The following is a 27,695-nucleotide window of genomic DNA, read 5'->3' as shown; positions in this document are numbered from 1 at the left end:
GCTCCACTCCCTGCCGTCCCCACTCCGCCCCATGCTGCTATGCCAGAAATATTAAATTATCTCTCATTTCCTAGAGCCCACAGGGAAAGACAGTTCAAAAGCAAGGCTGTAAGGAAACCTAATAGGGAATATTAATCCTCATTTTACCCGTTTTGATCAGTGTGTGTGGAATCATAATTGCAGTAATAGCGCTTGACATTTCCTCAGCACCTTTTAGTGAAGGCTGGCTAGGCGATCTGCACGTCGGCCTGGATTTAATATGACAACCTGCCAGGAGACTGTTTAAATATTGCTGTCTAGAGAACTGCACTCTGGACCCATATGACAGACAAGGGATATGGTTGCCTTATTTCAAAAAAATAAAATTCCCGACACCCGCAAAATCGTTGAGCTTTTTAAGGGACACCTAACCTGAAAAATCCCAAACCGGAATTAAGATTGCCAGAAGAAATATCAACAACCTCAGATATGCAGATGACACAACCTTGATGGCAGAAAGTGAGGAGGAATTAAAGAACCTCTTAATGAGGGTGAAAGAGGAGAGCACAAAATATGGTCTGAAGCTCAACATCAAAAAAACAAAGATCATGGCCACTGGTCCCATCACTTCCTGGCAAATAGAAGGGGAAGAAATGGAGGCAGTGAGAGATTTGACTTTCTTGGGCTCCATGACCACTGCAGATGGTGACATCAGTCACAAAATTAAAAGACGCCTGCTTCTTGGAAGAAAAGCGATGACAAACCTAGACAGTATCTTTAAAAGCAGAGACATCACCTTGCTGACAAAGGTCGGTATAGTTCAAGCTATGGTTTTCCCAGTAGTGATGTATGGAAATGAGAGGTGGACCATAAATGAGAGTCCCATGGACTGTAAGAAGATCAAACCTCTCCATTCTGAAGGAAATCTGCCCTGAGTGCTCACTGGAAGGACAGATCCTGAAGCTGAGGCTCCTATACTTTGGCCATCTCATGAGAAGAGAAGACTCCCTGGAAAAGACCCTGATGTTGGGAAAGATGGAGGGCACAAAGAGAAGGGGACGACAGAGGACGAGATGGTTGGACAGTGTTCTTGAAGCTACCAGCATGAGTTTGACCAAACTGTGGGAGGCAGTGGAAGACAGGAGTGCCTGGCGTGCTCTGGTCCAGGGGGTCACGAAGAGTCGGACACGACTAAACAACTAAACAACAACAACCCCAAAATAGTGATTTTAAGCTTTTTGAGCTGTTTCTGCCATACACCCAGATTTTCCCTGACATTTCCCCCCTGATGCTGTTTTTACACCCGAAAACCAGGACATGTCTAGGCACAGAACAGCAGCCCTCTTTTGCCCTTGCTACTCAGTGGCTGGTGTCCAAATATAGATTGCCGCTGCTACTGGAGATTCCAAGCAGCCTTTGTGACCCATTTCCCCTCCATGATTCTGTCTAAGGAACCTCAGTTAGTAGCTATTCACCATGTACCTGGTGACAGCAAATCCCATGGTTTAACAACATTTGCTTTGTGAAGAAGTCCTTCCATTGGTATGTCCAGAATCTCCTCTAACACTCAGTTTTGGTGAATGATCCCCACAGGAGAGTCCTGCTTGCTGGTTCACCGTGGGGGCATCAGGTTGGCCACTGTAAGAACAGGATGCTGGGCTGGACAGGCCACTGGCCTGATACAGGACAGCTTCTTCTTAAGTCCTTAATTCAGTATTTCCGCACAGGGAAGCTGTTCCTGTCCCCTGAGCATGTGGGCTCTCCTTTTTGGCACCTTTCCCCAACTTCTCTTGAGAGGCTGCATGCATGCACCTGTCTCAATCCATCCTAGCTCTGCTCTTCTGTCTAGGGCATTGGCACATTGCTGGACTCAGGGTCAGCCTTTTTCCCTTTTTGCGCTTCCAGCCACATCTCTTCATCTCTCTGCCTTGCCACGCCTCCTTGCGCGCTGAGGTGACATTGATTTCTGTCTACTCTTTCCAACTTGGGTTGCCATGGTGACAGATTCAGTTTCTCCGCTGTGCTGGGCTTTTTTCCTCCAGTTCAGCGTGCTCTGGGGAGAGAGAGAGAGAGAGAGAGAGAGAGAGAGAGAGAGAGAGAGAGAGAGAGAGAGAGAGAGAGAAACCATTCAGCAGCAGGCAGGCGGAGTGTGTGTCTGGCATTGCTTTCTCCTGGTGGCCACTGTTGATAATGTCAGTGGCAGTGTCATGGGTAATTTGACAAAACGATGTCAGGAAGGCACTGGAATCTCTTTCTCTTTTGCAATGCTGGGCAGTGGCCCTTGACCAGAGCTAGCAGTCCGCCTTCTTCTTGTGTTATTCATCTCGCTCAGGGCCCAGGACCTTCCCTCTGCTGGTGCCCAATCCAGCGGGAGACCCACAACAGACCCTCTGAGCAGCTGGGAGAAGAGGTTGCTGGGCAAGACATGCCTTTGCTCTGACCTGGCCAGAGGTCTCTTCTTGGGTTCTTAGGCCTCAGGGACCTAAAGAACCAAGCACACACCAAAAACAATAATTAAAAAACAATCATACATTGAAAGGAACAAAACTGTAGACATATATAAAATCTATAAGACCATTCAAATGTTTAGACGAAAAAGAGTGCAGCAGCAGCCCTTTCCTTAAAAGCAGTCAGTTTCCCAAAGCCTGTTGGAACACCTGCTGGTGGAAGGACAACAAGGTGGGAACCAGTCTCTAGGGAGGAAGTTCCAGAGGCTGGGAGCAGCCACCGAGAAGGCCTTCTCCTGCATCTCTACCAAAAATATTTAATGAAGGCTCCAGGGGAGCCTCCCTGGGGAAAACATTCCACAAATGGGGAGCCACTGCAGAAAAGGCCCATTCTTGCGTTGCTACCCCCGTGAACTACCCATGGAAGGGGCACACAAAGAAGGCCTCTGATGATGATTTTCACATTAAACTGCAAGCAAGGCGGAGAGCTTAAAAGCTCTTTTTTGCACTAAGTTTTCCCAGCGCAAAAATAGTTTTTAAGTTCTCCACCTTGCTTGGGGATGCAAGGCTCATTGAATATGCAGGCTCTGGAAGACATGGGATGGTTCCAAGGAGTGGTTTGAGTATATACACGTTTTTGTTTAAACATAGAGCCCTTGGAACTGGTGTGCCTGTGCTTACCCAGGGTTCATTTTCCTTGGAATGAAGGTCAGCAGAAACTGTGGTGTCTTCAAGATATATGGCTTTATTTACATAGAACCCGAGCATCGTGTGGAGGGGCTCACAGCACAGACACTCCTGTAGTTCTTGTTTCCCCATTCAGTTTCCAGGGAAGCTCCCAAACTCATATTTGGATCCAGCACAGAGCAAGGCATGTCTCTGAGTCTCCAGCTTCCAGCCTCAGCCATATTCTCATGAACAGCATTCTGGCTATTGATCTTCTAAATTTACAAGATGATGTTGCCTCCAACTGGGTGAGGGTGGTAACCCCATTTGCCTTTATGGCAACAGAGAAATGTAAATGGTCTACTAAGACCACAACCTTAACAAAGGAACTTTGGGCTGGTTTCCTCTTAAAGATTCTACCCTCACCTGCACAGGATCACAGGTCTGGAAAGTGTCATCCATACTGCCCCCCCCCAAAGCAATACTGGACTTTTTTGTTGCAGGGGGGTGGCAAGGAGAAGTGCTGAGGCAAGGATGGATCTTGCAGTGGGGGGGGGGGGACTTATATTGGCTTCTCTCAGTTTCTTATTTTTCCCAATCTTACATTGAGTTCTCCACACTAGCATGAAATTTCTTTTTTTAAAAAAATCCATTAGAAAATTAATCAGCGTTTTTGCACAGATTACTCTCAATGCGCATATTTTTATATGCATTTTGGCACACTTTTTCAAGCCATTATACCTATGCCAATGCATTTTGCATTTCCTCCCATTAATATATGCATATGTATGCACATTTTGTTGTTGTTGTTGTTTAGTCATTTAGTCGTGTCTGACTCTTCGTGACCCCATGGACCAGGGCACGCCAGGCACTCCCGTCTTCCACTGCCTCCCGCAGTTTGGTCAGACTCATGCTGGTAGCTTGGAGAACACTGTCCCACCATCTCGTCCTATGTCGTCCCCTTCTGCCGCAGAGCAGCAGATAGGCCAAACTGCTCAGGACCATGGCAGGAAACTTGTCTGTGGTTTGAACTACTTCAGGCTACGAATGGGGATTTGCCCAAGTGATTGTTACACACACACACACACACACACACACACACACACAACCCCACAAATGTGCCAGGGAGAAGGTAAGGCAAAGGTTCCTTCTCAGGAGATACTTTTTACATTCCACCCTGTCACGTGAGCCCCCATCTTTAGTCAATACAGTGGTACCTCAGGTTACAGACGCTTCAGGTTACGGACTCCGCTAACCCAGAAATATTACCTCAGGTTAAGAACTTTGCTTCAGGATGAGAACAGAAATCACATGGTGGTGGCAGCAGGAGGCCCCATCAGCTAAAGTGGTGCAGCGGGTTAAGAACAGTTTCAGGTTAAGAACGGACCTCCAGAACGAATTAAGTTCTTAACCCGAGGTACCACTGTATTCCACCTCATTATGAAAATCCCTACTTGTTTCTGTAATCCTTTGTTTCAGTTCCACTCATTATGTTACATCCAACTTTGGCTGGGGTAGGAGATGTCTGACCAACAGTGGTCTTTTTCTTTTTTACATTTTGATGTGATGGCAGGAATTGATTTGCAAGAGCCATGATCCTCCCAGAATGCCCCAGGTGTTCATTCATAACATGTCATTCCAGGGTGGGGAACAGTTATCGCTGCCATGCATGCCCACATACAAAGGTACCTGTCACCAGCTCTTGTAGTTGCTTCACACAGACACACACACACACAGGTGGGGTGGGGTGGGGGGGATGCCCAACACAACACAATACCAAGGGCATTTGGCTGGGAGGGCATCAAGGAGCAGCTGCCCAATTAATTCCTGCCAGAGACAAGGGCACCACCCACCCCAAATGGTAGAGATTAGTACAAGTGGAAATCCCATACATTCCTCTCTCTGCTGTTTTCTGGAACAAATGGAAACCGAGCTAAATGGTTCCCATTTGGTTCAACAAATGTTCTGATGTGGTGCTGTCCAGTTCTGTCACTCCAGCTGGTATTTTGGGAAACTAGCCCTGAGTGGTGAACCAGAAAACACACACACACACACACACAGACACACACACACACAAACTTAAAATCTTACCTTTGCAAAGGATAAGGGTAGAGGAACTGTAGTTCCACAGGAGTTCCAGCTCCCATCAGCAACCAGCATGGCTAGTGGTCATGTCAGTGGCTAGTTGTCTGGCCATACCCAAAGAGCCACACCTGCCATGAACTCCACAGGTGGTTTTGCATAAATCTCTTTCTCCTCAGTCCACCACTTCGCCCTCCCAGTAAAATAAGGCCAGGCCCTACGCTATAAGGTTTTTATTTATTATTTATCGCATGTATATTCCACCTTCTCTCCAAGGAGTTCAAAGCGGTGTATATATGACTCCAGTGGCGTAGCGTGGGTTGTCAGCACCCGGGGCAAGGCAAGTAATTTGCACCCCCTAACCTGTGGATTTGCGCCCCCTAACCCTAACCCCCAGATGTTGCGCCCGGTGCGGCCGGCCCCCCTGCACCCCCCCACGCTACACCACTGTATGACTCCCCTCCTGATTTAATCCCAACACCAAACCTGAGCAGTAGATTAGGTTGAAAGGCAGTGACCCAAAGGTCAAAGGTCACCTTGTGAGCTTCATGCATGGGTGGGGGATTTGAACCCTGGTTTTCCTGGTCCTAGTCTGACACTCTAATCTAACCATTACAGTTCACCACACATTACAAATGGGGTTGGGGATGATGATACTATTGACCTACCTTGCAAGTTTGGTGTAAGAATTATTAGAATACTGCATGAATTTGGGAAGTGCTATATCAGTCCTAAGTGTTCATATTAGTTAAAGAAGTGGAAATAGTTATGGAAAGCAAATGAGACTGACACCCTGGTTATGAATAATTTTTTAAAAAATATTTCATTTATGATTTTCAATCTTATACATTTCAATAATTTTATAATCATTTTAACATTTCAAAACTTGACTTATTTTCCTCTCTTTCTGCAGTTCCTTAAAATTATTTTTAATATTTTCTGCATATCAAAATTAACTTAATCATTTATTCATTTACTTTAAATATATACTCTTACAAAACTGCAGGTTATTACAGTAATCCTGCCCATGTTCTTATCTGTTTACAGTTTATTTGTAGATAGTCAATAAACCATTTCCATTCTTTTATAAAAAAGTTTGTTATCTTGATTTCTTATTTTTCTAGTAAGTTTTTTCATTTCTGCATATTCCATAAGTTTTTGTATCCATTCTTCTTTTGCTGGGAGTTCTGCTTCTTTCCATTTTTGAGCAAGTAGCATTCTTGCCACTGTAGTCACATATATGAATAAATTTCTATACAGTTTGAGTAGTTCTGTCCCTATAATTCCCAAAAGGAAAACGTCTGGGGTTTTTTTCTACAAACGTTATTTTAAACATCATTTCAATTCACTATGTATATCGTTTCCAAGTAAGTTTTAACCTTACTACAAGACTATGGTTACCAGATATTTTTCAATGAATCCGGCGACCCTTTTTTTTTTTTTTGAAGCTGAGTAGCAACAGGGAGTCAGTTGTGGGGACGGTGAGGCAAAAGACCCTGGGCCCAGGCACATGTGCATATTGTATAAAGGTGCAAAGCCCTTCTTTTGCACCCTATGAAACATAAATGAGTTTTTTTAAAAAAAACTGGGCAACTGTGCACCACCCGCCCATGACTCCCGAGCCTTTCTCGATCTCCTGCCCCCTTCCCCCTTAGTTTTGGCAGATTGGGGGAGGTTCAAGAGTCACGGGCAGGGAGCCGTTGCCCAGAAGGGGCCAGCCTTGTAGTGCAGTTGGCTCTGGCTGGCTTCAGGAGCTGTTCGCTGCCATGGCACAGGAAAAATGGCGGGCGCCATGGCAGCGAGCAGCTCCTGAAGCCAGCCAGAGCCAACTACTCTACCAGGCTGGCACCGATCTGCTGAGGCTGCCACTGCCATGTTTCCCAGGGACACATTTGCAGATCTGGGGACATTCCAGGGACGGAATTTGTCCAGGGGCAGATTTGCAAATTTGGGGACTGTCCCCGGGAACCAGGGACATCAGGTAACCCTATACAAGACCATCACATATGATAAAAAGAACCCTCTTTCTCTTTACATTTGATTTGGCTTTATACATTTTTGCCAATTTACTCATTGTTAGGTACCATCAATATATCATTTTCATATAATTTTCTCTTAGACCATAAAAGGTAAAGGTAAAGGTACCCCTGCCCGTATGGGCCAGTCTTGACAGACTCTAGGGTTGTGCGCTCATCTCACTCTAGAGGCCGGGAGCCAGCGCTGTCCGCAGACACTTCCGGGTCATGTGGCCAGCATGACGAAGCTGCATCTGGTGAGCCAGCGCAGCACACGGAAAGCCGTTTACCTTCCCGCTGGTAAACGGTCCCTATTTATCTACTTGCACCCAGGGGTGCTTTCGAACTGCTAGGTTGGCAGGCGCTGGGACCGAGCAACGGGAGCGCACCCCACCGCGGGGATTCGAACCTTTCGATCGGCAAGTCCTAGGCGCTGAGGCTTTAACCCACAGCGCCACCCGCGTCCCCTCTTAGACCATAACATGCTGAAAATTTTATATCCATATTCCACAATTGTCCCCATGCTTCCATATCCATATTATGACCGATATCTATTGCCCAATGTATCATTGAGTATTTTGCTTGCTCATCCTTTGTCTCCCATTCCAGTTATATTTTATACACTTTTATATTACATTCCAACAGGTCTCTTTCCAAATGTGATATTTGTTCCCCAAACCCTCGTATCTTATCTTTCTTAAATATTTTGTTCAAATGATGATATTGCATGTTACTTTTCCTGATAATTCCTTAAATTCTTTTAATTTATACTCTCCTCCCTCTTGTTTTAATAAATTTCTACAAGTTGTCCACCCTTCTATCATATTCTCTTTCTTTACCACTATAGCTTCCAATGGCCAGAGTGGTGTTTTTAGAATCGTTTCTTGTTTGTTAAGATTTGGAGGGACAAATTAAAATACTGCATTAATTCCAGTGCTAAACAAGTAGGTACAAAATCATTACTAATCCTAATTGCCACAAAATCTATGCTGTTCACTCACAGATACAAAAATACAAATGTTTAGATGCTAAGGGAAAGATGTGGAGGGAGGGAAGGAGGGAGGGAAGCCATCGGGGTGAGCAGAAGATTGATGGATTGCCAAGCAGATCTCCACATATTCAGGATGTGTTTTGAACATACGTACTGTCTTGGGGGCTTTGCAATTAAATTATTGAAAACAATATGCGGATCTTGTTGCCATCTTCTCCAGCTTCTTCGAGAGGAGATTGTTCAATACTTATGCAATTGTAGAAAGGGCAGGGGTCTCTCTATGCTTCCTTATCGTATTAAAAAAAGAAAAACCCATAGTGCCCCATTATTAACAGTCATCAGAATGGTTGGATATAGATGCAGCAAAGGTATTTTGCATTGCTTGGAGAGACTGGGGTTTTGCTTAATGTCAAACTATCCCGGAAATTATGATAGATAAGCATGATTTTTAAATACATATATGAAACCATATATATAGTGAATTTTTTTCCAATAAACTTCCTATCCTTTCAAGCTTTGGAAAAGCATGAAATGCAGTGAAGTTTACTGTTATTTAGGAATAAACAGATACACAAATATAAGATTGGGGACAGCTAGCTTGCCAGCAATGCATGTGAAAAGGATCTAGGGGTCTTAAGTAGACCACAAGCTCTGACCTCAAGCTCTGACCACAAGCTCAACAGTGTGATGCTACAGGAAAAATAAAAGCTAATTCTAGGCTGCATCAACAGAAGTAGAATGTCCAGCTCAAGGGAAGTCATAGTACTGCTCTATTCTGCCTTGGTCGCACCCCACCTGGAGTCTCATGCCCAGTTCTGGGTGCCACAGTTTAAGGAGGATATTGACAAGCTGGAAGGTGTGCAGAGGAGGGCAACCAAGATGATCTGGAGTCTGGAAACTATGCCTTAGGAGTAACAGTTGAGAGAGTTGGATATGTTTAGCTTAGAAAAGAGGAGACTGAGAGGTGATAAGATAGCCATCTTCAAATTTCTGAAGGGGTATCACATGGAATCATAGAATCATAGAGCTGGAAGAGACCACAAGGGCCATCAAGTCCAACCCCCTGCCAAGCAGGAAACACCATCAGAGCACTCCTGACATATGGTTGTCAAGCCTCTGCTTAAAGACCTCCAAAGAAGGAGACTCCACCACACTGGAAGATGGAGCAAGTTTGTTTTCTGCTGCTCTGGAGGGTAGAACCTGAACCAATGGATTCAAATGACAAGAAGAAAGACTCCAACTAAACATTAGGAATATCTTTCTGAGGGCTATGCAGCTGCCAAGACCACATAACACAGGTCTTGAAAGACCTATGTTGGCTCCCAGTACGTTTCCGAGCACAATTCAAAGTGTTGGTGCTGACCTTTAAAGCCCTAAATGGCCTCAGTCCAGTATACCTGAAGGAGCGTATCCATCCCCATTGTTCCGTCCAGACACTGAGGTCCAGCTCTGAAGGCCTTCTGGTGGTTCCCTCACTGCAAGAAGCCAAGTTACAGGGAACCAGGCAGAGGGCCTTCTCAGTAGTGGCACCCGCCCTGTGGAACGCCCTCCCTTCAGATGTCAAAGAGAAGAACAACTACCTGACATTCAGAAGACATCTGAAGGCAGCCCTGTTTAGGGAAGCTTTTAATGTGTGACATTTTAATGCATTTTTAATCTTTGTTGGAAGCCACCCAGAGTGGCTGGGGAAGCCCAGCCAGATGGATGTGGTACAAATTCATTATTATTATTATTATTATTATTATTATTATTATTATTATTATTATTAAATGGTACAGATTGCCTCAACAGCTGGCAGACTCTCCTCTAAAGCAGAGGTTGGATAGCCATTGGCCAAGGATTATTTAGTTGTGATTCTTGCAATGCAGGGGGTTGGACTAGATGACCTCAGGCATCCATTCCTGCTCTGCAATTCTATGATTTATTCAGAGCCTTCCTTGCTCTTAGTGCTATCTAGCACGTATCAGAAGGGACAAGCTTCTGTTCCAAGAAGCTCATGGTATAATGTCTAGCACGAGAGAAGAAAACGGGGAGAAGTGAATGCTAGCCAATGTCATTATAGGCACTTTGACTTTTCTGGTTATAATGGTTGCACTTATGCTGGAGTCTGGTGTTTATCACTTATCCTTCTCCCCATCAGCAGAAGGGGACACAGTAAGGATGTACAGTATTGCACGTCCAACTCTAAGCACACTTCCCCAAAATTCAGAAAAAGAGGCAACAGGTGCGGGAACAGAGTCCACTTTGGCATCTTATCGTATTGGGATTGGCTACTAATATGAATTCATTTGGATTCAGCAGTATTAGCAAGAAGGGGTTATGGCACAGGGGTGGAATATATGCTTTGCCTGCAGAAGGTGGCAGATTACATCCTTCCAGCACCCCCAGCTAAAAAGAGATGGTAGCCAGAGCCGTCTTTCCCATTGGTCTTAGTGGTTCATTGCGCCAGGGCGCCAGCCTCTCAGGGGCGCCCTTGTGATTCGGCACTTCTGCGCATGCGCAAAGTGTGATTTAGCGCTTCTGTGCATGCGCGACCGCCGAAAACCGGAAGTAATCCGTTCCGGTACTTCCGGATTTCAGCGGTCTGCAACCCAAAAATGCATCCTGAAGCATCTGTAAGCCGAGGTACGACTGTACATGATTACAAGCGCACAGAGTAAGATGACACAAAAAAGAAGAATAAAAGAAATATTACCCATTTGGAAAACAAAACAGAACCGCAACAAAAAATTGTATGCATTACAACAACAACAAAAATTGTTATTGCAGTTAACCAGACATTCACCTAATGCGGTATTTATAAAAATGAATTCCAAATATTGTTAAATTGTTGAAGATTGGGTAAGTTCTATAATAAGGGTGTCTCTGGCCCTCAGAATAGGACTCATTCAATGAAAAATAATATTTAGAACTAATTGGACCCATTACTGTACACTTGTTTATGAAAGGACTAGCTAAGACATCTAACTACCGGAGATGGAACAGAGATAATGCTTCTCTAAAACATATGTTTGTACAATGTCCTATATTGATTAATTTTTGACAGAAAGTAATAGAGACAATCAACATGACTGTATGGAATAATCTTAAATTTGCAGAGGAAAATATCCTTTTGAATTATATACTCAGCACATGGAATCTAACAAAGGGACAATATGAATGGACTCTTTGTAGTCTTATTATTGTGCTCTTTTGTGCTCTTATTATGAATGGACTCTTTGTGCTCTTATTATTGCAAAAATAGAGGTATTGATGAATTGGAAAAATATAAATTGTAGCACCTTGAACTTGGCCCTGGTCAAGATGATCTGCTTCAAGAACAAGGCTCTTCAGATGCCCTTATGCATGGAGCCTCCTTTTTCAGGGGCAGTCTACCTCTGAACACCCGGAGCAGCAACAAGAGGGGGCTTTTACTTTCTTGCCCTGCTTGTGGGCTCAAAGGGGTCCCCTTGAATCACAGGGGGCATCGTCAAGGTCTGCTGTAAATTATTTCCTTTCATCCCCTCTCAAAGCTGCCTCTGCCCTATAAAAGGCAGGCGAGAGGAAGGGAAAAAACAGGGCACGCGTTATGATTTGCTGCTGATAGCAAGTACTCAAGCCAGGATGATTATGCTTGAAGAAAGTGATGTCGAAGTTTAGATTTATAGGAGGGTGAATAAATTTCTGTCAGTTGGCGATTATTATCTCCTTTAATCTCAAAGACACTCGTCTTCCCACTCTCGTGCCTGTGTCTGGGGTTTCAAAAGCGTGTTTCTGATTGGGATCTAGTGCTCTCCATCGGAAAATAAATCTCCCACATTTTATACAAGGCAAGCTGAAGATGCTTAAACATGAACATTATTAGATTGATTTGGAAAAGGCTCCAAACTTTGTAATGCCCTAGAAGTGCATGAATTGTCAGAAATCTTGTGACAGGCTTGTTTGTTTTTGTTTTTGTGGGTTTGTTTGTTGGTTTGCAGGAGGAGGGAAGAATCCCAACCACGTACTTTATGCATGCTTAAAATATTGTTGCACACACCCAGTCTTTGACTGGTGAGAGAATTTAGTGGTTCCAGATGCTTACCCAAGCTTTGGTTACCTTGGAATAAGCATCGGCAGAGACTGTGGTGTTTTGCCTGCTGCATGGTTTTATTTTCGCATCTATACAACCTGAGCATAGGCTGCAGGGGGTCCCAGCATTAACAATGGAACTCTGTCCCACAGGAAGCAGCAATGGCCAAAGCTTGGATGGCTTTAAAAGGGGATTGGAGAGATTCACAGAGGAGGATAAGGCCATCAGTGTTCCGCCTGGCCTTTGGCTTGGGATCAACTTGATCCCCTCCCCCTCTTTCCTTTTTCCTTTCTCCTTCTGTGATGGAACCCCTATTTGGGGACTTTTTTCTGGCCCACGTAGGACCAGTCTGGATAGCTGGCCTTGGTGAAGATTTGATGTTTTCATCCCCAAAAAGTTGTTGATTTGAGTTTCTACTGAAATGAGGCTGCATTTTAATGTTGTATATTAATCCTGTTGTTAAGTTGTATTTTAAGCAATTGTTTTTACCTGGTGTTAGCCGCCCTGAGCCCGGTCTTGGCTGGGGAGGGCGGGGTATAAATAAAAAAATTTCTTCTTCTTCTTCTTCTTCTTCTTCTTCTTCTTCTTCATTATTATTATTATTATTATTATTATTATTATTATTATTAGTCATGGTGGCTATACTCTGCCTCAATGATCAGAGGCAGCAATGCTTCTGAATACCATGGAGCAATAGATCAGGTGAGCTGTGCCTAAGAGAGCTGTGTGAGATAGTTGGGCTGCTGCTGGAAGCTGGATACACCGAGACCTGTCTGTTTTGTGCTGGACCCAAAACTTGGGGCCTCCCAGGAACCGTAATAGCAAGCAAGATCTGTCAGGGAATAAATGCTATGAGTCCCTCCATCCTATGCTTAGGTTGTATAGATGTGTAAATAAAGCCATGTCTTCCGAAAACAGTACAGTCTCCATTGACCACTTGGAGATTGGGGTGTGCACAACAATATGCCAATACAGTGGTACCTCAGGTTACATACGCTTCAGGTTACATATTCTTCAGGTTACAGACTCCGCTAACCCAGAAATAAGACCTCGGGTTAAGAACTTTGCTTCAGGATGAGAAGAGAAACCGTGCAATGGCAGCAGGAGGCCCCACTAGCTAAAGTGGTGCTTCAGGTTAAGAACAGTTTCAGGTTAAGAACAAACCTCCAGAACGAATTAAGTTCTTAACCTGAGGTACCACTGTATGCCTTGTACCATGGGTAGAGGGGAGCCACGTGAAGATTCCTGCTGGATCCAGTTGCCAGTCCATTTAACCCACAGAGGAATGGGGAACCTGTGCCCTGCCAAATGTTGCCAGACTACAACTCTCATCATCCCTGGTCATTGGCATTGCTGGCTGGGGCTCATAGGATTTGTATCCCACAACATCTGGAAGGTCACAGCTTCCCCACTGGGCTGCCAGAAATTTCCGGTTGGTTGGATAAAGGTGGTCTGGTGAGGATGCCTGTGTGGATTTCTCCCTGGACAGCACGCAAGCACACACACGCAAACACAGACACTTCCCCTCACACTGAACAATGCCGTTATATGATTTCCTCAGGTTCTCTGTAGCCATGGTGATAAGGAAGGTACAATTACCTGAATGGAGAAGGCAGACAGATAAAGGAATAGAGTCAGCTGGTATGTTCTCCTGTCTTTCAAAAAGGGAAAAGTGTCGCTGAAGACCTTGAGTTTCTCATGCGCCACTTTCCAATAATCTGCCCACAATATCTGCCATTGCACAGAGAGCAGGCCAGCACCAGGAACTGAGTGCCTGGGAAAAGAACACGAGAAGAGCCTGCTGGGTTGGGCCAAAGGAATCCCACCTAGTCCAGCATCCTGTTCTCACAGTTGCCAGCCAGATGCCTTAGTGGGAAACCTGTAAGCAGGGCTTGAGTACAACAGCACGGAACGCTCCTGGGGCTGCTTCCAGCAACTGGCATTCAGGAACATTGCTGGATCTGACCATGGGGGCATAGCTATAGCTATGAAGATCGCAATCGGCATATTTTAAGCCCACTGTGGTTTTCATGGAAGGCAGGGGTGTCCAGCCGTGGATGAGCACACTGTGACAGTGACCCCAAAGATGTATGGGAGGCCCAAGCATGGTGCGCATTGAGGATTACACAGTGTGCCATGTAGGCAAAGTGTGATGCAGGCCAGATGTTTGTGATTACACCTCCCATCAGCCCCTGTGACTGATGGGAGTTATAGTCCAGAGTTGTAGCAATCAGGGGCTGTAGGAGGTCAAAGACTTGCTGCTATTTCTATGGCAGAGCCTTTGGAGGGGTCCCTTGCCACCAGCGTCCTCAGGCCACCCAATCAGCAGGGAAAAGGAGCTTTCGAGCTGCTGAAGTCTTCTCATTCTGTGTGTCAACTGGAGTCAGAGTGAAAACAGGTGAGTCGGCCACTGAGGATGGGCTCCCAGGGTCTCCCCAGAGAAAACGCATGGGAAGAACACTGAGGAGAAGGCATCCTGTGTGCTCCAAAGCTAAGCATCTTGGAACACGGAAAACACAAGGCAAGAGAACAGGGTGCAAGTTCTGAGGTTACATAAAATGGAACAATGTCACTCCAGAAGAAGTCATTGGGCTCTCCAAATCATTTGCCCATTGATGTGCAGAGAAAATACTGGATCCAGCTGAAAGGCAATGCATGGAGGTATGCATTGATTGTCACAATGCATTCCTAATTATTGCATAATTATAAAATTATTATATAAACTAATGAGGTTGTATAATCTGAGAAGTGGAGGTGGCTGTGATTGTCATGAAGGGACTCTGCACTTTTAAATTTGCTACTGCACAAAACATGTTGAAGTTACTATCTTGGTGAAGTCTCTTTTATGGAGATCAGGGATTACCCTGACATACTCTGGCTACAGTCTGTTAATTGCAGTTCTCTTCTTTGGCTAAAGCTGGATAATGAAGAAGTGTGCATGCACACGAAAGCTCATACCAAGAACTAACTTAGTTGGTCTTTAAGGTGCTACTGGAAGGAATTTTTTTTGTTTTGACTATGGCAGACCAACACGGCTACCTATCTGTAGCTGGATAATGAGATAGAGTCTGATATTCTTCCAGTTGCCTCTTCAAGACCCATCCTGTTCTCTCAAGTTCAGGCTTATGCCCTTAATGTTGCCTCAACTCCAGATATGGACTTTGCACCAAGATATGAACTTTGCATGAAAAGAACTGTGCGACAAGAGCTTGGAGCATTGAGGAGATCCAAAGGTTTTCTTCTCTAGCATCCTGGTCTCATACCTGGCTACTCAGGTGTTTCTGGGAAGCCCACAAGCTGGGCACAGAGGCAATAAGTCTCCCTGATTTTATGTTGAAGGTGCCTTGCACTCTGATTGCCTATGGATAGAGGGACTCCATTCCTAGTGACAGTTTTTATGTTCGTATCCTGCACGCTGCTTGGAGATTTAAAATATTAAGTGGTTTAGGAATGCTTTTAGGCAAATAAATAAACTAACATGGTGATTAAAAGACTTTACAATTTTATTATATAGTAAGTTATGTGGCGCTGTGGGTTAAACCACAGAGTCTAGGACTTGCTCATTAGAAGGTTGGCGGTTCGAATTCCCGCCACAGGGTGAACACCCGTTGCTCGCTCCTTGCTCCTGCCAACCTAGCAGTTCGAAAGCACGTCAAAGTGCAAGTAGATAAATAGGTACCGCTCTGGCGGGAAGGTAAACGGCGTTTCTGTGCACTGCTCTGGTTCGCCAGAAGTGGCTTAGTCCTGCTGGCCCCATGACCCGGAAGCTGTACGCCGGCTCCCTCAGCCAGTAAAGCGAGATGAGCGCCGCAATCCCAGAGACATCCTCGACTGGACCTAAAGGACAGGGGTATCTTTACCTTTTAAGGTATGTGGTCCCAAGGAGGCCCAAATCTCAGACCACCAAACAAGGATGCAAAGGGCCAGAGGGAAATACATAGTTGAAATCAGGTGTGCTAGACCTAAGGGAGCAGGAGCTTAACGGATGTCCCCACACTAGAGATGAGTTGCTCATACTGAGAGGAAAGCCCTGAACTTGGGTCTTTAATGGGGGCTGTGATTGGCCCTTTGGGGGAGTGTCAGCTGATGGAACACTCAGGGTTCAGGTGGGCTGGTATTGCCTCCCTAGGTGGCACTCTAGAACCACACAGCTCAGCCTGTTAGTGGAAACAGAGCAATGGAACATGTGCCTCTCTCTGAAAATGGCTTTTTGCTTTTCCATCTCTCTTTGGACTTTCAGTGGGTGGGACCCCATGGAGTTGGCTTAAGTCAGGAGCCCCATTCAGTTTTGTAGGTACCTCTTCCCAAGGTTTGCATTCGAAGGGTTAATCTCACATCTATATCTATCTATCATCTCTAAAGCCGCATTCAATTCTGCAGCTACCTTTCCCGCAAGGTTTTCATTTCAAAGGTGATCTCATATGCTTTTGTGTGTGTGTGTTTGATTCCAACTCACATTCCCAGCTGAACGTTGGTCAACTTGCCCACCTTTCCATTGCCACAAGGTCTCTCACCTTTGCCTCCCCCCCCCCCCCGCGGTGGGCACGGGGTCTCTCGGTCATAGTGACAGATCAAACTCCCTTCTGCCCCACACTACCTCCCACACGAGAGCGTTTCTTCGATGTGCCAGGAGTTGCAATATGCTTGTCTTGTATCTCGGTGGCATTTTTTGAAAAAGGGGTGTGTGAGAGCGGGTGGTTGCTAAGGCAACCGAGGCTTAGGGGAGTCTCGCGCCAACGTAGCAGCGCCGGCTTCTCTGAGCAGGGGCTGGATGGAATATTTGTGCCGCGGCATCTCGGCAGAAGCCAGCATTCCTCCCCCCCTCCCACCTACCCCCCGCCCTCACGGTGCCCACTGCTGCCGCGGGAGAGCCAGGGCTCAGAACTCGCCCGAACGGATGCGCATCTTGTCCCCTGACCGTCCCGGTAATTTCCTCCTCCCTCTGTCTCCCCGCAGGGGTTCCTGAGCCGGCGCCTTAAAGGCTCCATCAAAAGGACAAAGAGCCAACCCAAGCTCGACAGGAACAGCAGCTTCCGGCACATTCTACCTGGCTTCAAGAACGTGGACAATGAAAGGTGAGGGGCCCGGCGGCGCGTGCATCTGTGGGCGCCCAAACGAGGGCACTGGTTTCCTTTCCCTGCTGCCTGGGTCGTGCGCTCACCTCAGGCCAAATCCAGAGCGAAGGGCCGGGCTGATTAGCTGGTGGCGGCTCATTTAATTACACCAAATGATGGTTTAGATTCGTTCTTACCTCACGCTTCCTTCGCGAAAATTTTGTTTTATGCTTTTGCGTATACGCGTGTTGCAGAAATACGTCCAGTGTAAATGGGGAACCTGCCTATGGCGCGGTCGGGGAGAGGCAAAATGAAACCCTCGGTTTCCGACCAGCTTGTTGAACTGGCACTGGAAATGCAAGAGTGCGGGAGATTTACGGTGCATTAAGAATCGCCCTTTCCTACTGATGGATGTGTTTGATTAGCAATGAGGCGCACATCTCCCACAGACAACTACTGTGTGGTGGGTTGGGATCTTGGTATGTGGTGCCAAGGGTCATTGAGACTCCCCCCCCCTCCCTTGATGTACCAGAACAGAAGGGCAATGTGGATTTTTGTGATACCTCGGTTTATGAACTTAATCCGTTCCAGAAGTCCATTCTTAAACCAAATCCGTTCTTAAACCAAGGCGCGCTTTCCCTAATGAGGCCTCTCGCTGATGGTGCCCTTCCACCATTTGGATTCCGTTCTTAGACCGAGGAAAAGTTCGCTAACTGGAACACTACTTCCAGTTTTGCGGAGTTCGTAAACCGAATAGTTCGTAAAAGGACTGTTCTTAAACCGAGGTACCACTGTATCTAGAAGGGTGTGTTGTGGTTAGATCCAAAGGGATGCGTTTTGCGTGCACCAGATGAGGCACGTGATGAAATATTGAGCAAGTTGTGACAGGTCTCGTATCACCTTGTTTGGGAGCTTATCGGATTGTTTTCGGATTGTGGGCATAGGTGTAATTGCCACAACCACCCCAATACCTTGAGTGACTTTGTTTTTCAACTTGGGGGGGGGTTGAGGTCCAAGAGAGTTGTTCAGAGTGACCCTATTCTCCATTTTTATTTTGAAGGGGAGGGGAGAAGACTTGCTTGCTAAGATTTGGTGAAAATATTTCTGTGAAGAGGAGCACAACATTCTAGTCCTACCTTGTCCACAGAATCCGGTGCTAATCTGTGGGTTTTCCTATCAGGGATGCTTAATTATCCAGGGAGCTTTCAAGCAAACATGGTTGTTCCAAAATTTCATCTGGGTGCCCTGCTAAGTGCTGCTGCTGCTTTTAAAAACAGCAGCTGCACAACCTGTGTCTGTTTTAGGGGCATCTGAGGTGTGGCATAAGTGTAGGAACCTCTGAAAGGGCACCTTGGTTTGTGCCTAAGAGAACATAACCTCTTGTAAGCCTGAATATCTGGTGGGTTGTTATGGTCAGTGTGCAGGCAAGGTTTCTGAGTTGGCATCTGGGACAGGGAGGAAAGATCCAATGCAGCAGTTGGGTGTGTGTGTCATATTTGCCTGTGTTATTTGGGATATCAGCAGCAGCATGCCAGGCAGATCGTTAGGATGATGGATGATGCTGGAGAGGAAGGTGCTGTTGAAATAGTAACTATTAGGTGCCTATGCAGAAATGCACAACTTTGATCTCCGTGCGAACTGGAGGGAGGCAGGAAAGAGCCACTTTGCTCCTTTTGGGGGAGCAACCGGCCAGTGCCAAAGCACATCTGGTATTTTAAGTCAATTTCATTTGTTTCTGCTCATTTCTAAATAATAATTTGAAAATTGGAGTGTGGAGGGAGTGTGTCTCCCATGCATCTGGAGACAGGAGCAGGACTTCCAGCCCAGTTTTCAGTAGCGTTCTCCCCTGACACTTCTCTTCCTTTTAAACAATCAAGCACTTCTCATAAACACCTGCCTTCAGTCCTGTCCCACTGACTGCAGACCCCATTGACCACAGGTGAGCTTTCTCTGTCGCCAGCCGTGTTGTTCCCACAAAGGCAGTCGTGTATATTCCTTCATAGATTTCACAGATTTCTCCCCCCTCCTTTTTTCTGCCTGCCTGCTTTGACCACGCCCAGCTTCCCTTATCCACGGTTGGCTTAAATCTTTTGCAACATGAAGAGCTGTCTGCAATAGAAATGGTCCTTTCATGGGAACAGGCAGCCCACCTGAGTGCACACACATCCACCTTTTGCATTGACTGTGTCTTGATTCTCACCACCTCCCAAACAAACAAACACACACACACACACACTTTCCCAGCTCACCTTTTGGAAATCTGGCTGCAGCCACCATCTTGTTGATTATTGAGTAAGCTCCTTCAGAATCTCCGGTGGGCTAATTTTTGCTCTTGTCTGCTGAGCATTCAGAAGCACAGTGTAGACTAATAGTGTTGTGGGTGCGTCTTGAGGAGCAAGCTGGGGAACAATGCAACAAACAAAAGGTGTTTTGTGATGTCTATGCACAGAGAAAACCTGGGTTTTGCAACCTGTATGCCTTATATGCAAATTAAGCACACTGGGTGGTTGGTTGGTTGGTTTGCTTAGATATTTGGGGAAATGTATCACCTCCTTTTCAACTTTGAGAACCCAAAGAGGACATTGTGTGCATTCCATTTCTCATTGATGCATAATTTACACAAAATTATAAATGGGGAGGGGGTGGAGAAGTGGGTGTGGCACTGGACCTCTGTCTTTTAGCCCCTGAACATGCTGCTCAGCTTCACAACTTTGGACATGCCACCAAGCATTGCCCTCATGTAACACTTGGAAATTTGCCTTTTCAGTCTTAAGGACTAGAATCTTGGTTGATTTGCTTGCTCATTTTAAAAGAAGCTAAGAATATCACATAGGGTGAATTCTGCATCTGGTCAAAGAAAAGGGGGGCGGGGGAATCAAAATCCTGTATGATGAAGAGGAATGGTTTTAAGGGGCTGAAAAGGAAACAGCTGCACAGTGCATATGGTTTGATCAAAAAGACCCTATGTGGTTTTCCTTCCCCTAGCAACTATGGTATTGGGAGAAAAGAATAAAGACAGGCCATTTGGTCCCTCTCTGCAGAAGGTTCAGCTCAGGGCAAGTCTCTGTGGGAGGTGTCACTGACTCATTCAGTCCAGCAGAGAGCAGAGATGCCTCATAAACACCTGCCCACAGATGAGACCTTCTAATACGTCTCTGTATGAGTCGCTGGTCTGATCATCATCCTCCCTTCTGAGTTATGCAAGGGCAACAGTGAGGCCAAGGAGGAGGTAGCTGGCAGCCAGGGCCACTCCCTGAGCTGGTTATAAGCAAGAAGGCAAACAGGTGGGAGCTGGCTGATTGCAGAGTGAGGCAGGACCCCATTTGCCCTAGTGGTCCAGCCTGCACCAGTGATGGTAGCCCAGCCTGAAGGGCAACAGGGTGGGGAAGGCTGGAATCGACAATACCAGGCTGGAGGGAGAAATGATCTCACCTGGCAGGCTCCTGTGTACCTTGTAAGTGTGAGTTGTTGTCCTGCAGAGTTCACCTCCATCCTGAGTTTCCTTCTCCAGGAATTCAACACCTGAAGTGGTTGCATATTGCTCCAATAGTGTGCATTCATGTCAGTGGGTGCACACAAATGCTAAAGCACCATGCCAGGCATAGCTTGCCATTGTGCTTATTTATTTATGATTTCATGTTGTGAAATTTGTATACTACTTGACTGTGAAACAAGAACCTCAAAGCATTTTGCAAAAAAAGAATAAAGCGATAAAAATTGTATCAATGAAGCCAGTTTAAAACAATCAGAAAAACAATTAAAACTGACAATAAACTAAAAACAGCTGTCAGCATTCTATATATCTGGGTAGGCTGGCACAAGCACACGTGTTTTTAGCAGGCACCAAGAAGAGCACAGAGAAGGAACCTGCCTGGTGTCAGCAGGCAGAGAGATCCACTGCGCAGGTGTAGAGAACAATTTCTCACAAATGTGGAGCAAGCATTATGGGGGCCATAACAGTGCTACTTCTGCAGACTGAAATGGTCCTGTGGGCATGTGGGTGAAGCAATCTCACAGGTCTATTGGTCCCAAGCTGCAAAGGACTTTTTATAGTCAGAATCTGGTCCTGTAGAAAATCAGCAAGCAGTGCGGGTCTCTGAGCACACGACTTATATGCTGACAGGGTCTCACTCTTTTATACCCTGCTGTTGCTGAAGTATTTTTCAAACCTATTGATGTATGATTAGGTTCCGCCCCCTTCCCAATTTGGCCTTACAACTCAGTGGGAGGTAGACAGCCATAGAGCCTAACAGATTCAGGGACCAGTCAGAGGGGTAGATATAATATTGAGCCAAGGGAATAGTGTGTGGGAGGTGGGCCAAGAAGAACTGGATTGGCAGCCAACTTGTGACCTCTGCCTCAGTTTCCTAATCTGTAAAATAGGAATCAATTCATTTTTCCTGGAGCTACACCAGATACGGATTGCCTGGCATATACATTGCATATGCCATATTGTGCTGTCTAATAATTGGTGCTTAATCTGTAGTTTGTGGGAGTTTTCAAGAACATTCCTCTTTTCTCCCATGAAGGGTATGGTCTAGACCAGGTGGCCATCCCAATGTTGGTTGACTGCAACTCCCATCAGTTCCAGCAAGCACAGCCAATGGACAGGGATGATGGGAGTGGTAGTTCAGCAACATCTGGAGGGGGTGTTAAAGGTTCCCCAAATCTGCTGTAGACCAAACCTCACTAACATGGTGCCTTTCAGATGTTGGTGGGTTACAACTCCCTCTCATCAGAGTCTGTTCTGGAGGACATTACAGCTTGATGGGGGAAGAGGGATAGAATCATAGAATCATAGAGTTGGAAGAGACCACAAGGGCCATTGAGTCCAACCCCCTGCCAAGCAGGAAACACCATCAGAGCACTCCTGACATATGGTTGTCAAGCCTCTGCTTAAAGACCTCCAAAGAAGGAGACTCCACCACACTCCTTGGCAGCAAATTCCACTGTCGAACAGCTCTTACTGTCAGGAAGTTCTTCCTAATGTTTAGGTGGAATCTTCTTTCTTGTAGTTTGGATCTATTGCTCTGTGTCCGCTTCTCTGGAGCAGCAGAAAACAACCTTTCTCCCTCCTCTATGTGACATCCTTTTATATATTTGAACATGGCTATCATATCACCCCTTAACCTCCTCTTCTCCAGGCTAAACATGCCCAGCTCCCTTAGCCATTCCTCATAAGGCATCTTTTCCAGGCCTTTGACCATTTTGGTTGCCCTCCTCTGGACACGTTCCAGTTTGTCAGTGTCCTTCTTGAACTGTGGTGCCCAGAACTGGACACAGTACTCCAGGTGAGGTCTGACCAGAGCAGAATACAGTAGCACTATTACTTCCCTTGATCTAGATGCTATACTCCTATTGAAGCAGCCCAGAATTGCATTGGCGTTGATGGGGGAAGAGGGTGGGCACGAGGCTGGTCCCAACTTTGAGCAGGTGGTGGAGCTGGGTGTTCTTTGTGGGTTTTCTTCATGTAGCTCAGAGTTAACTTCCTCCACCAGGAGGCAGTGATGGCCACCAACCTGGATGGCTTTGAAAGAGGATTGGACAAGTTAATGGAGGAGGAGAGGGCTATTGATGGCTGGCAGTCACCATAACTTGGCTCTGCCTCTACAGAGGGAGGCAGCACTGCTTCCCAGTTGCTAAAAGTCACAGGAAGGGAGAAGGTTGTTCTTATGCTCAGGCCCTGCTTGCCGACTTCCCACTGGCATCTGGGTGACCACCATGAGAACAGGGTGCTAGGCTAGATGGACCCCCTTTGACCTCTTCTTCTTATGAGCTCTCTGTTTGCACCAGGAGAAGGGGGTTGCGTCGGCTGGTTTTTTTGCTGTGCAAGCCAGATTTCTGGAACTGAGAGCCGCCTCCTCGTCCGCCACTCCCCGTCAATCCTTTGCCCGGTCAAATGGCTCGTTAAGAGCGAGCAGAGGGTGGTGTTACGAGAGCGGCTGTTTGTTAACAAGCTTCCTGGCACACTGATTGATGGCCAGTGCTGGCGTGGAGCTCTTATCAGGCCGCACTAGATGGTTCATCTCTGCTCTCGGCCACTTCAATACCAGGCTGCAAATCAAGCCCCCTTGGCAGCAGTGTGCAGGCCTAATTGGGAGAACATTTCTTCCGTGAAATGCATGTGGAGGAGAGACATTGGATCTCAAGGCCAAGCTTGGAACTGACTCAACTACCATAGCGAAGGAACAAGGGGGAAGGGCTTAATTAGCCAAGGCCAACGGATTGTGCTAAACTGACCTTTTTGTAGCAGCTGCAGCATCTTTTCTGATGAGATTAATCTCTTTTCTGAATGCGGATCAAAACTTGATAACTCACCATCTTATTATTATTTTCTGTTGTATAATTTTTTAATTAATTTTTTCAAACATTTTCACGGTCAAATGATTACACGGTTTCATAAGTTGATTCCCCACCCTTGCACTGTTTTTACTCACACCTTTTCTGCTGCATTATATCTTTATCTACTACTCAATTATGGTTGTTAACTCTTATCTTGTTGTATTGCATTTATATCCCAACTTTTTTTAAAAAAAGTTTTTTTATTCAAAATTAAAACAAGACATATTATCCAAAAACATATCATCCTTGTTTTCCCCCCATTTTTCCTCCCTCTCCCCACCCTCCCACACAAACCCCACCCACGACTTTCCTCACTTCCAGTCTATGGTTTCTCTAAGAATGCTGTTTTTTGCATGTTACAAAGTTGTATTGATGCTCAGACTATTTAGGTGATTATTATCAATAAAAAGTTTGTGAATGTTTATTCAAGACCTGCCAAGGAGTCCAGTTCACTTTGTTGCGTCTTCAGATACTTTGTGAAGGGTTCCCATTCATCTTTAAAGTCACAGTTATCCTTGTCCTGTAGGTTATATGTCAGTTTTGCCAGTTCTGCATAGTCCGTCAATTTTTCTTGCCATGATTCTTTAGTTGGGGTTTCTTCAGTCTTCCATCCTTGCGCAACCAGAACTCTTGCGGCCGTTGTCGCATACATGAAGATGTTTTTCAGCTTTTTTGGCAGATCTTTCCCTACAATCCCCAGCAAAAATGCCTCGGGTTTTTTTAACAAATGTTAAATGGAACATTTTCTTCAATTCATTTAATGCATTTATATCCCAACTTTTCCTCCAAGGGGCACAAGGTGGTATACCCCTTCCTCATTTAACCCCCTTAACAACCCTTTGAGGTAGGATAGACTGAGAAGCAGTGACTGGCCCTCAAGATCACCAAGCAAACTTTATGTGGCTGAGGTGGCGCTGTGGGTTAAATCACAAAGCCTAGGACTTGCCGATCAGAAGGTCGATGGTTTGAATCCCCGCGACGGGGTGAGCTCCCATTGCTCGGTCCCAGCTCCTGCCAACTTAGCAGTTCGAAAGCACATCAAAGTACAAGTAGATAAATAGGTACCGCTCCGGCAGGAAGGTAAACGGCATTTCCGTGCGCTGCTCTGTTTTGCCAGAAGCGGCTTAGTCATGCTGGCCACATGACCCAGAAGCTGTACTCCGGCTCGCTTGGCCAGTAAGGCGAGATGAGCGCTGCAACCCCAGAGTCGTCTGCAACTGGACCTAATGGTCAGGGGTCCCTTTACTTTTACCTTTACCTCCCAGGTCCTAGCTTGATGCTCTAACCAGTACACCACCACTGGCTCTGTAGAGAATACTAAGCTCTGTGGACCATGGATGGACTGGACTTAACCATCCAGGGATCCTTTACCTTTTTTAAAAAAAAATGCAGCTTCCTATGTCCTTAAGTAAACAGTCAGCATGGAGAGTTTTGCATGCATCTCAGGGGAGAGCATGTGTAGCTTGGCATCCTAAGTTTGAGTCCTGTTTCTGCACATGAGCAGAAGAACGTAAGAGCTGTTTCGTTGGTTTGGGCCAAAGGTCCATCAGCATTCAGTTGCCAGCAAAGTTGTCCGTGGAAACTCACATACCAAACTGTGTAAGGTCCCTAGTAGCTGGTTATCAGAGGTAGAGTCTTTTAGATAAATAAATGAAAAGTACACAGAGAGAAAGAAAAGAAAGGCGCAGATTATGTGCATAGTGCCATGCCTTGTTGGGTCCTAGTGTGATAAAACTAAGTGTCAGCCATAAACAACGAGTAGAGCATTAAGTAGTGAAGTGGTAACATCCTTATAATTGGTCCTGTTCAATTACAGTGGCAACTGTAAATGAGGGCAACCAGCCTCTGGTCTTCCGCTAACCTTCCAGATCCAGATCCTGTTTCAGATATACAGTGGTACCTCAGGTTAAGTACTTAATTCGTTTTGGAGGTCTGTTCTTAACCTGAAACTGTTCTTAACCTGAAGCATCACTTTAGCTAATGGGGCCTCCTGCTGCCACCATGCCGCCGCTGCGCGATTTCTGTTCTCATCCTGAAGCAAAGTTCTTAACCCGAGGTACTATTTCTGGGTTAGCAAAGTCTGTAACCTGAAGTGTATGTAACCTGAAGTGTATGTAACCTGAGGTACCACTGTATATTTGCTTACGCTAGTCCATGGGTAGGCAACCTAAGGTCCGGGGGCCGGATCTGGACAAATCGCCTTCTCAATCCGTGGACGGTCCAGGAATCAGCATGTTTTTACATGAGTGGAATGTTTCCTTTTATTTAAAATGCATCTCTGGATTATTTGTGGGGTATAGGAATGCGTTCATATATATTTTTCAAAATGTAGTCCTGCCCTCCACAAGGTCTGAGGGACAGTGGATCGGCCCCCTGGTGAAAAAGTTTGCTGACCCCTGTGTGGCTAGTCTTTAGCCAAAGCTTTTGGAGCCCATTTCATCAATTCAGTAAGCCTGGTCAATAAAAGCAAGAACAGTGGATGATCAATGGCAATCAATTAAGCAATAAAAGCAGGAGAGCAACTCACACTAGAGATCAGCAATGCAACTGAGATGTAAAAGAGGAGCTGCATCCCAAAACCCTGTATCTCTCACTTCAGATGTAATTATTATTATTATTATTATTATTATTGCATTTATATTCCACCTCTCCTACAGGGTACTCAAAATATTTTCTAAGCCCCATTTTTTCCCCTCACAGCAACTCTGTGAGGTAGGTTAGTCAACAAGATACAGTGGTACCTCGGGTTACAAACACCTTGGGTAACAGACTACACTAACATGGAAGTAGTACTTCGGGTTAAGAACTTTACCTCAGGATGAGAACAGAAATTGCACGGTGGCAGCGGGAGATCCCATTAGCTAAAGTGGTACCTCAGCTTAAGAACAGTTTCAGGTTAAAAGTGGACCTCCAGAACAAATTAAGTTCATAACCAGAGGTACCACTGTAATTTTCTCCTGTGACAACCCTGTGAGGTAGGCTGGGCAGACAGGTGAGTGACTGGCTGAGAGATACTGGCAAGGCAGCAACCAGAGAATAGCACTGGGAGAACTGGACTCCTTTGAAAGTCATTTTGAGAGCAAGTGCGGTGTAGTGGTTAAGAGTGGTAGTCTCGAAAACTGATCGAAGGGTTGTTAAAGAATAAGGATAAAACAAGGATGTGGTGAAAGGGAGGTATGGGGAAGTCAAATTTTGTTTGTTGATGTTTGTTTTTGATGTATGTGTTTTTCTTTTTTGTTTGGTGTTTTGTGTATTTTGTATGTTTTGAAAATCATTAAAAATTATTATATATATAAAAAAAGAGTGGTAGTCTCGTAATCTGGTGAACCGGGTTCGATTCCCTGCTCCTCCACATGTAGCTGCTGGGTGACCTTGGGCCAGTCACACTTCTCTGAAGTCTCTCAGCCCCACTCACCTCACAGAGTGTTTGTTGTGGGAAAGGAGAATGTTAGCCGCTTTGAGACTCCTTAAGGGGAGTGAAAGGCGGGATATCAAGTCCAAACTCTTCTTCTTTTTCTTCTTCTTTGGGAGATGGTGGGCTCTCCTTCCTTGGGGGTTTCCAAGCAGAGGTTGGGTGGCCATCATCATGGATGCTTTAGCTGTGATTCCTGCATTGTAGGAGGGTCCCTTCCAACTTTACAATTCTATTAATTGTGCCTCAGCTCCAGGGCACAATCCTGTCATCGGTGTGCTTATAGCATCTATGGGTAGCCTTTAGGAGCAGTCACTGGGAATTTGGGAGCAAAGTCTCATCAATACATTGGGGATACCCATTCTCTGGTTCTCCATAGCATCTGAGTCAGCAGAGGCTACGTCTGGTCTGGAACGTTGTCTAGAAGCAGTTGGGCAGTGGATATGGGCTAATAAACTGTGCTTGAACTCTAAGTGGTTCCAGTGTCACCTGCCTATCCTGTTGGGGTTACACTTCCTCTAGGCCGGGCAGAAAAACCTCCAAAATTCCTCAGAAAAAGAATTGTCTTCTCAGAAATGTTCAAACACAAGCTAATAATAATAATAATAATAATAATAATAATAATAATAATAATAATAAATTTATATACCCCACCC

At 45.7% G+C, this 27,695-nt stretch overlaps 1 protein-coding gene across 7 annotated transcripts in view; it reads left to right on the top strand.

Annotated features, from left to right (window-relative positions):
• DAB2IP (DAB2 interacting protein) overlaps positions 1-27,695 on the top strand; it is a 305,802-nt gene that overhangs the window by 112,771 nt on the left and 165,336 nt on the right. For all 7 annotated transcript variants that reach the window (XM_081896336.1, XM_081896334.1, XM_081896335.1 and 4 more), the window contains exon 3: positions 17,188-17,306. In XM_081896336.1, coding sequence (XP_081752462.1) covers positions 17,188-17,306 — 119 coding nt within the window. The remainder of the gene's footprint in view (positions 1-17,187; positions 17,307-27,695) is intronic.

The sequence above is a fragment of the Podarcis melisellensis genome, assembly GCF_964234715.1.
Source record: "Podarcis melisellensis genome assembly, chromosome: Z".
NCBI classification, from domain to species: domain Eukaryota; kingdom Metazoa; phylum Chordata; class Lepidosauria; order Squamata; family Lacertidae; genus Podarcis; species Podarcis melisellensis.
Note: the sequence above shows the minus strand (reverse complement) of the source record. Positions and strands in the feature narration are given on the sequence as shown.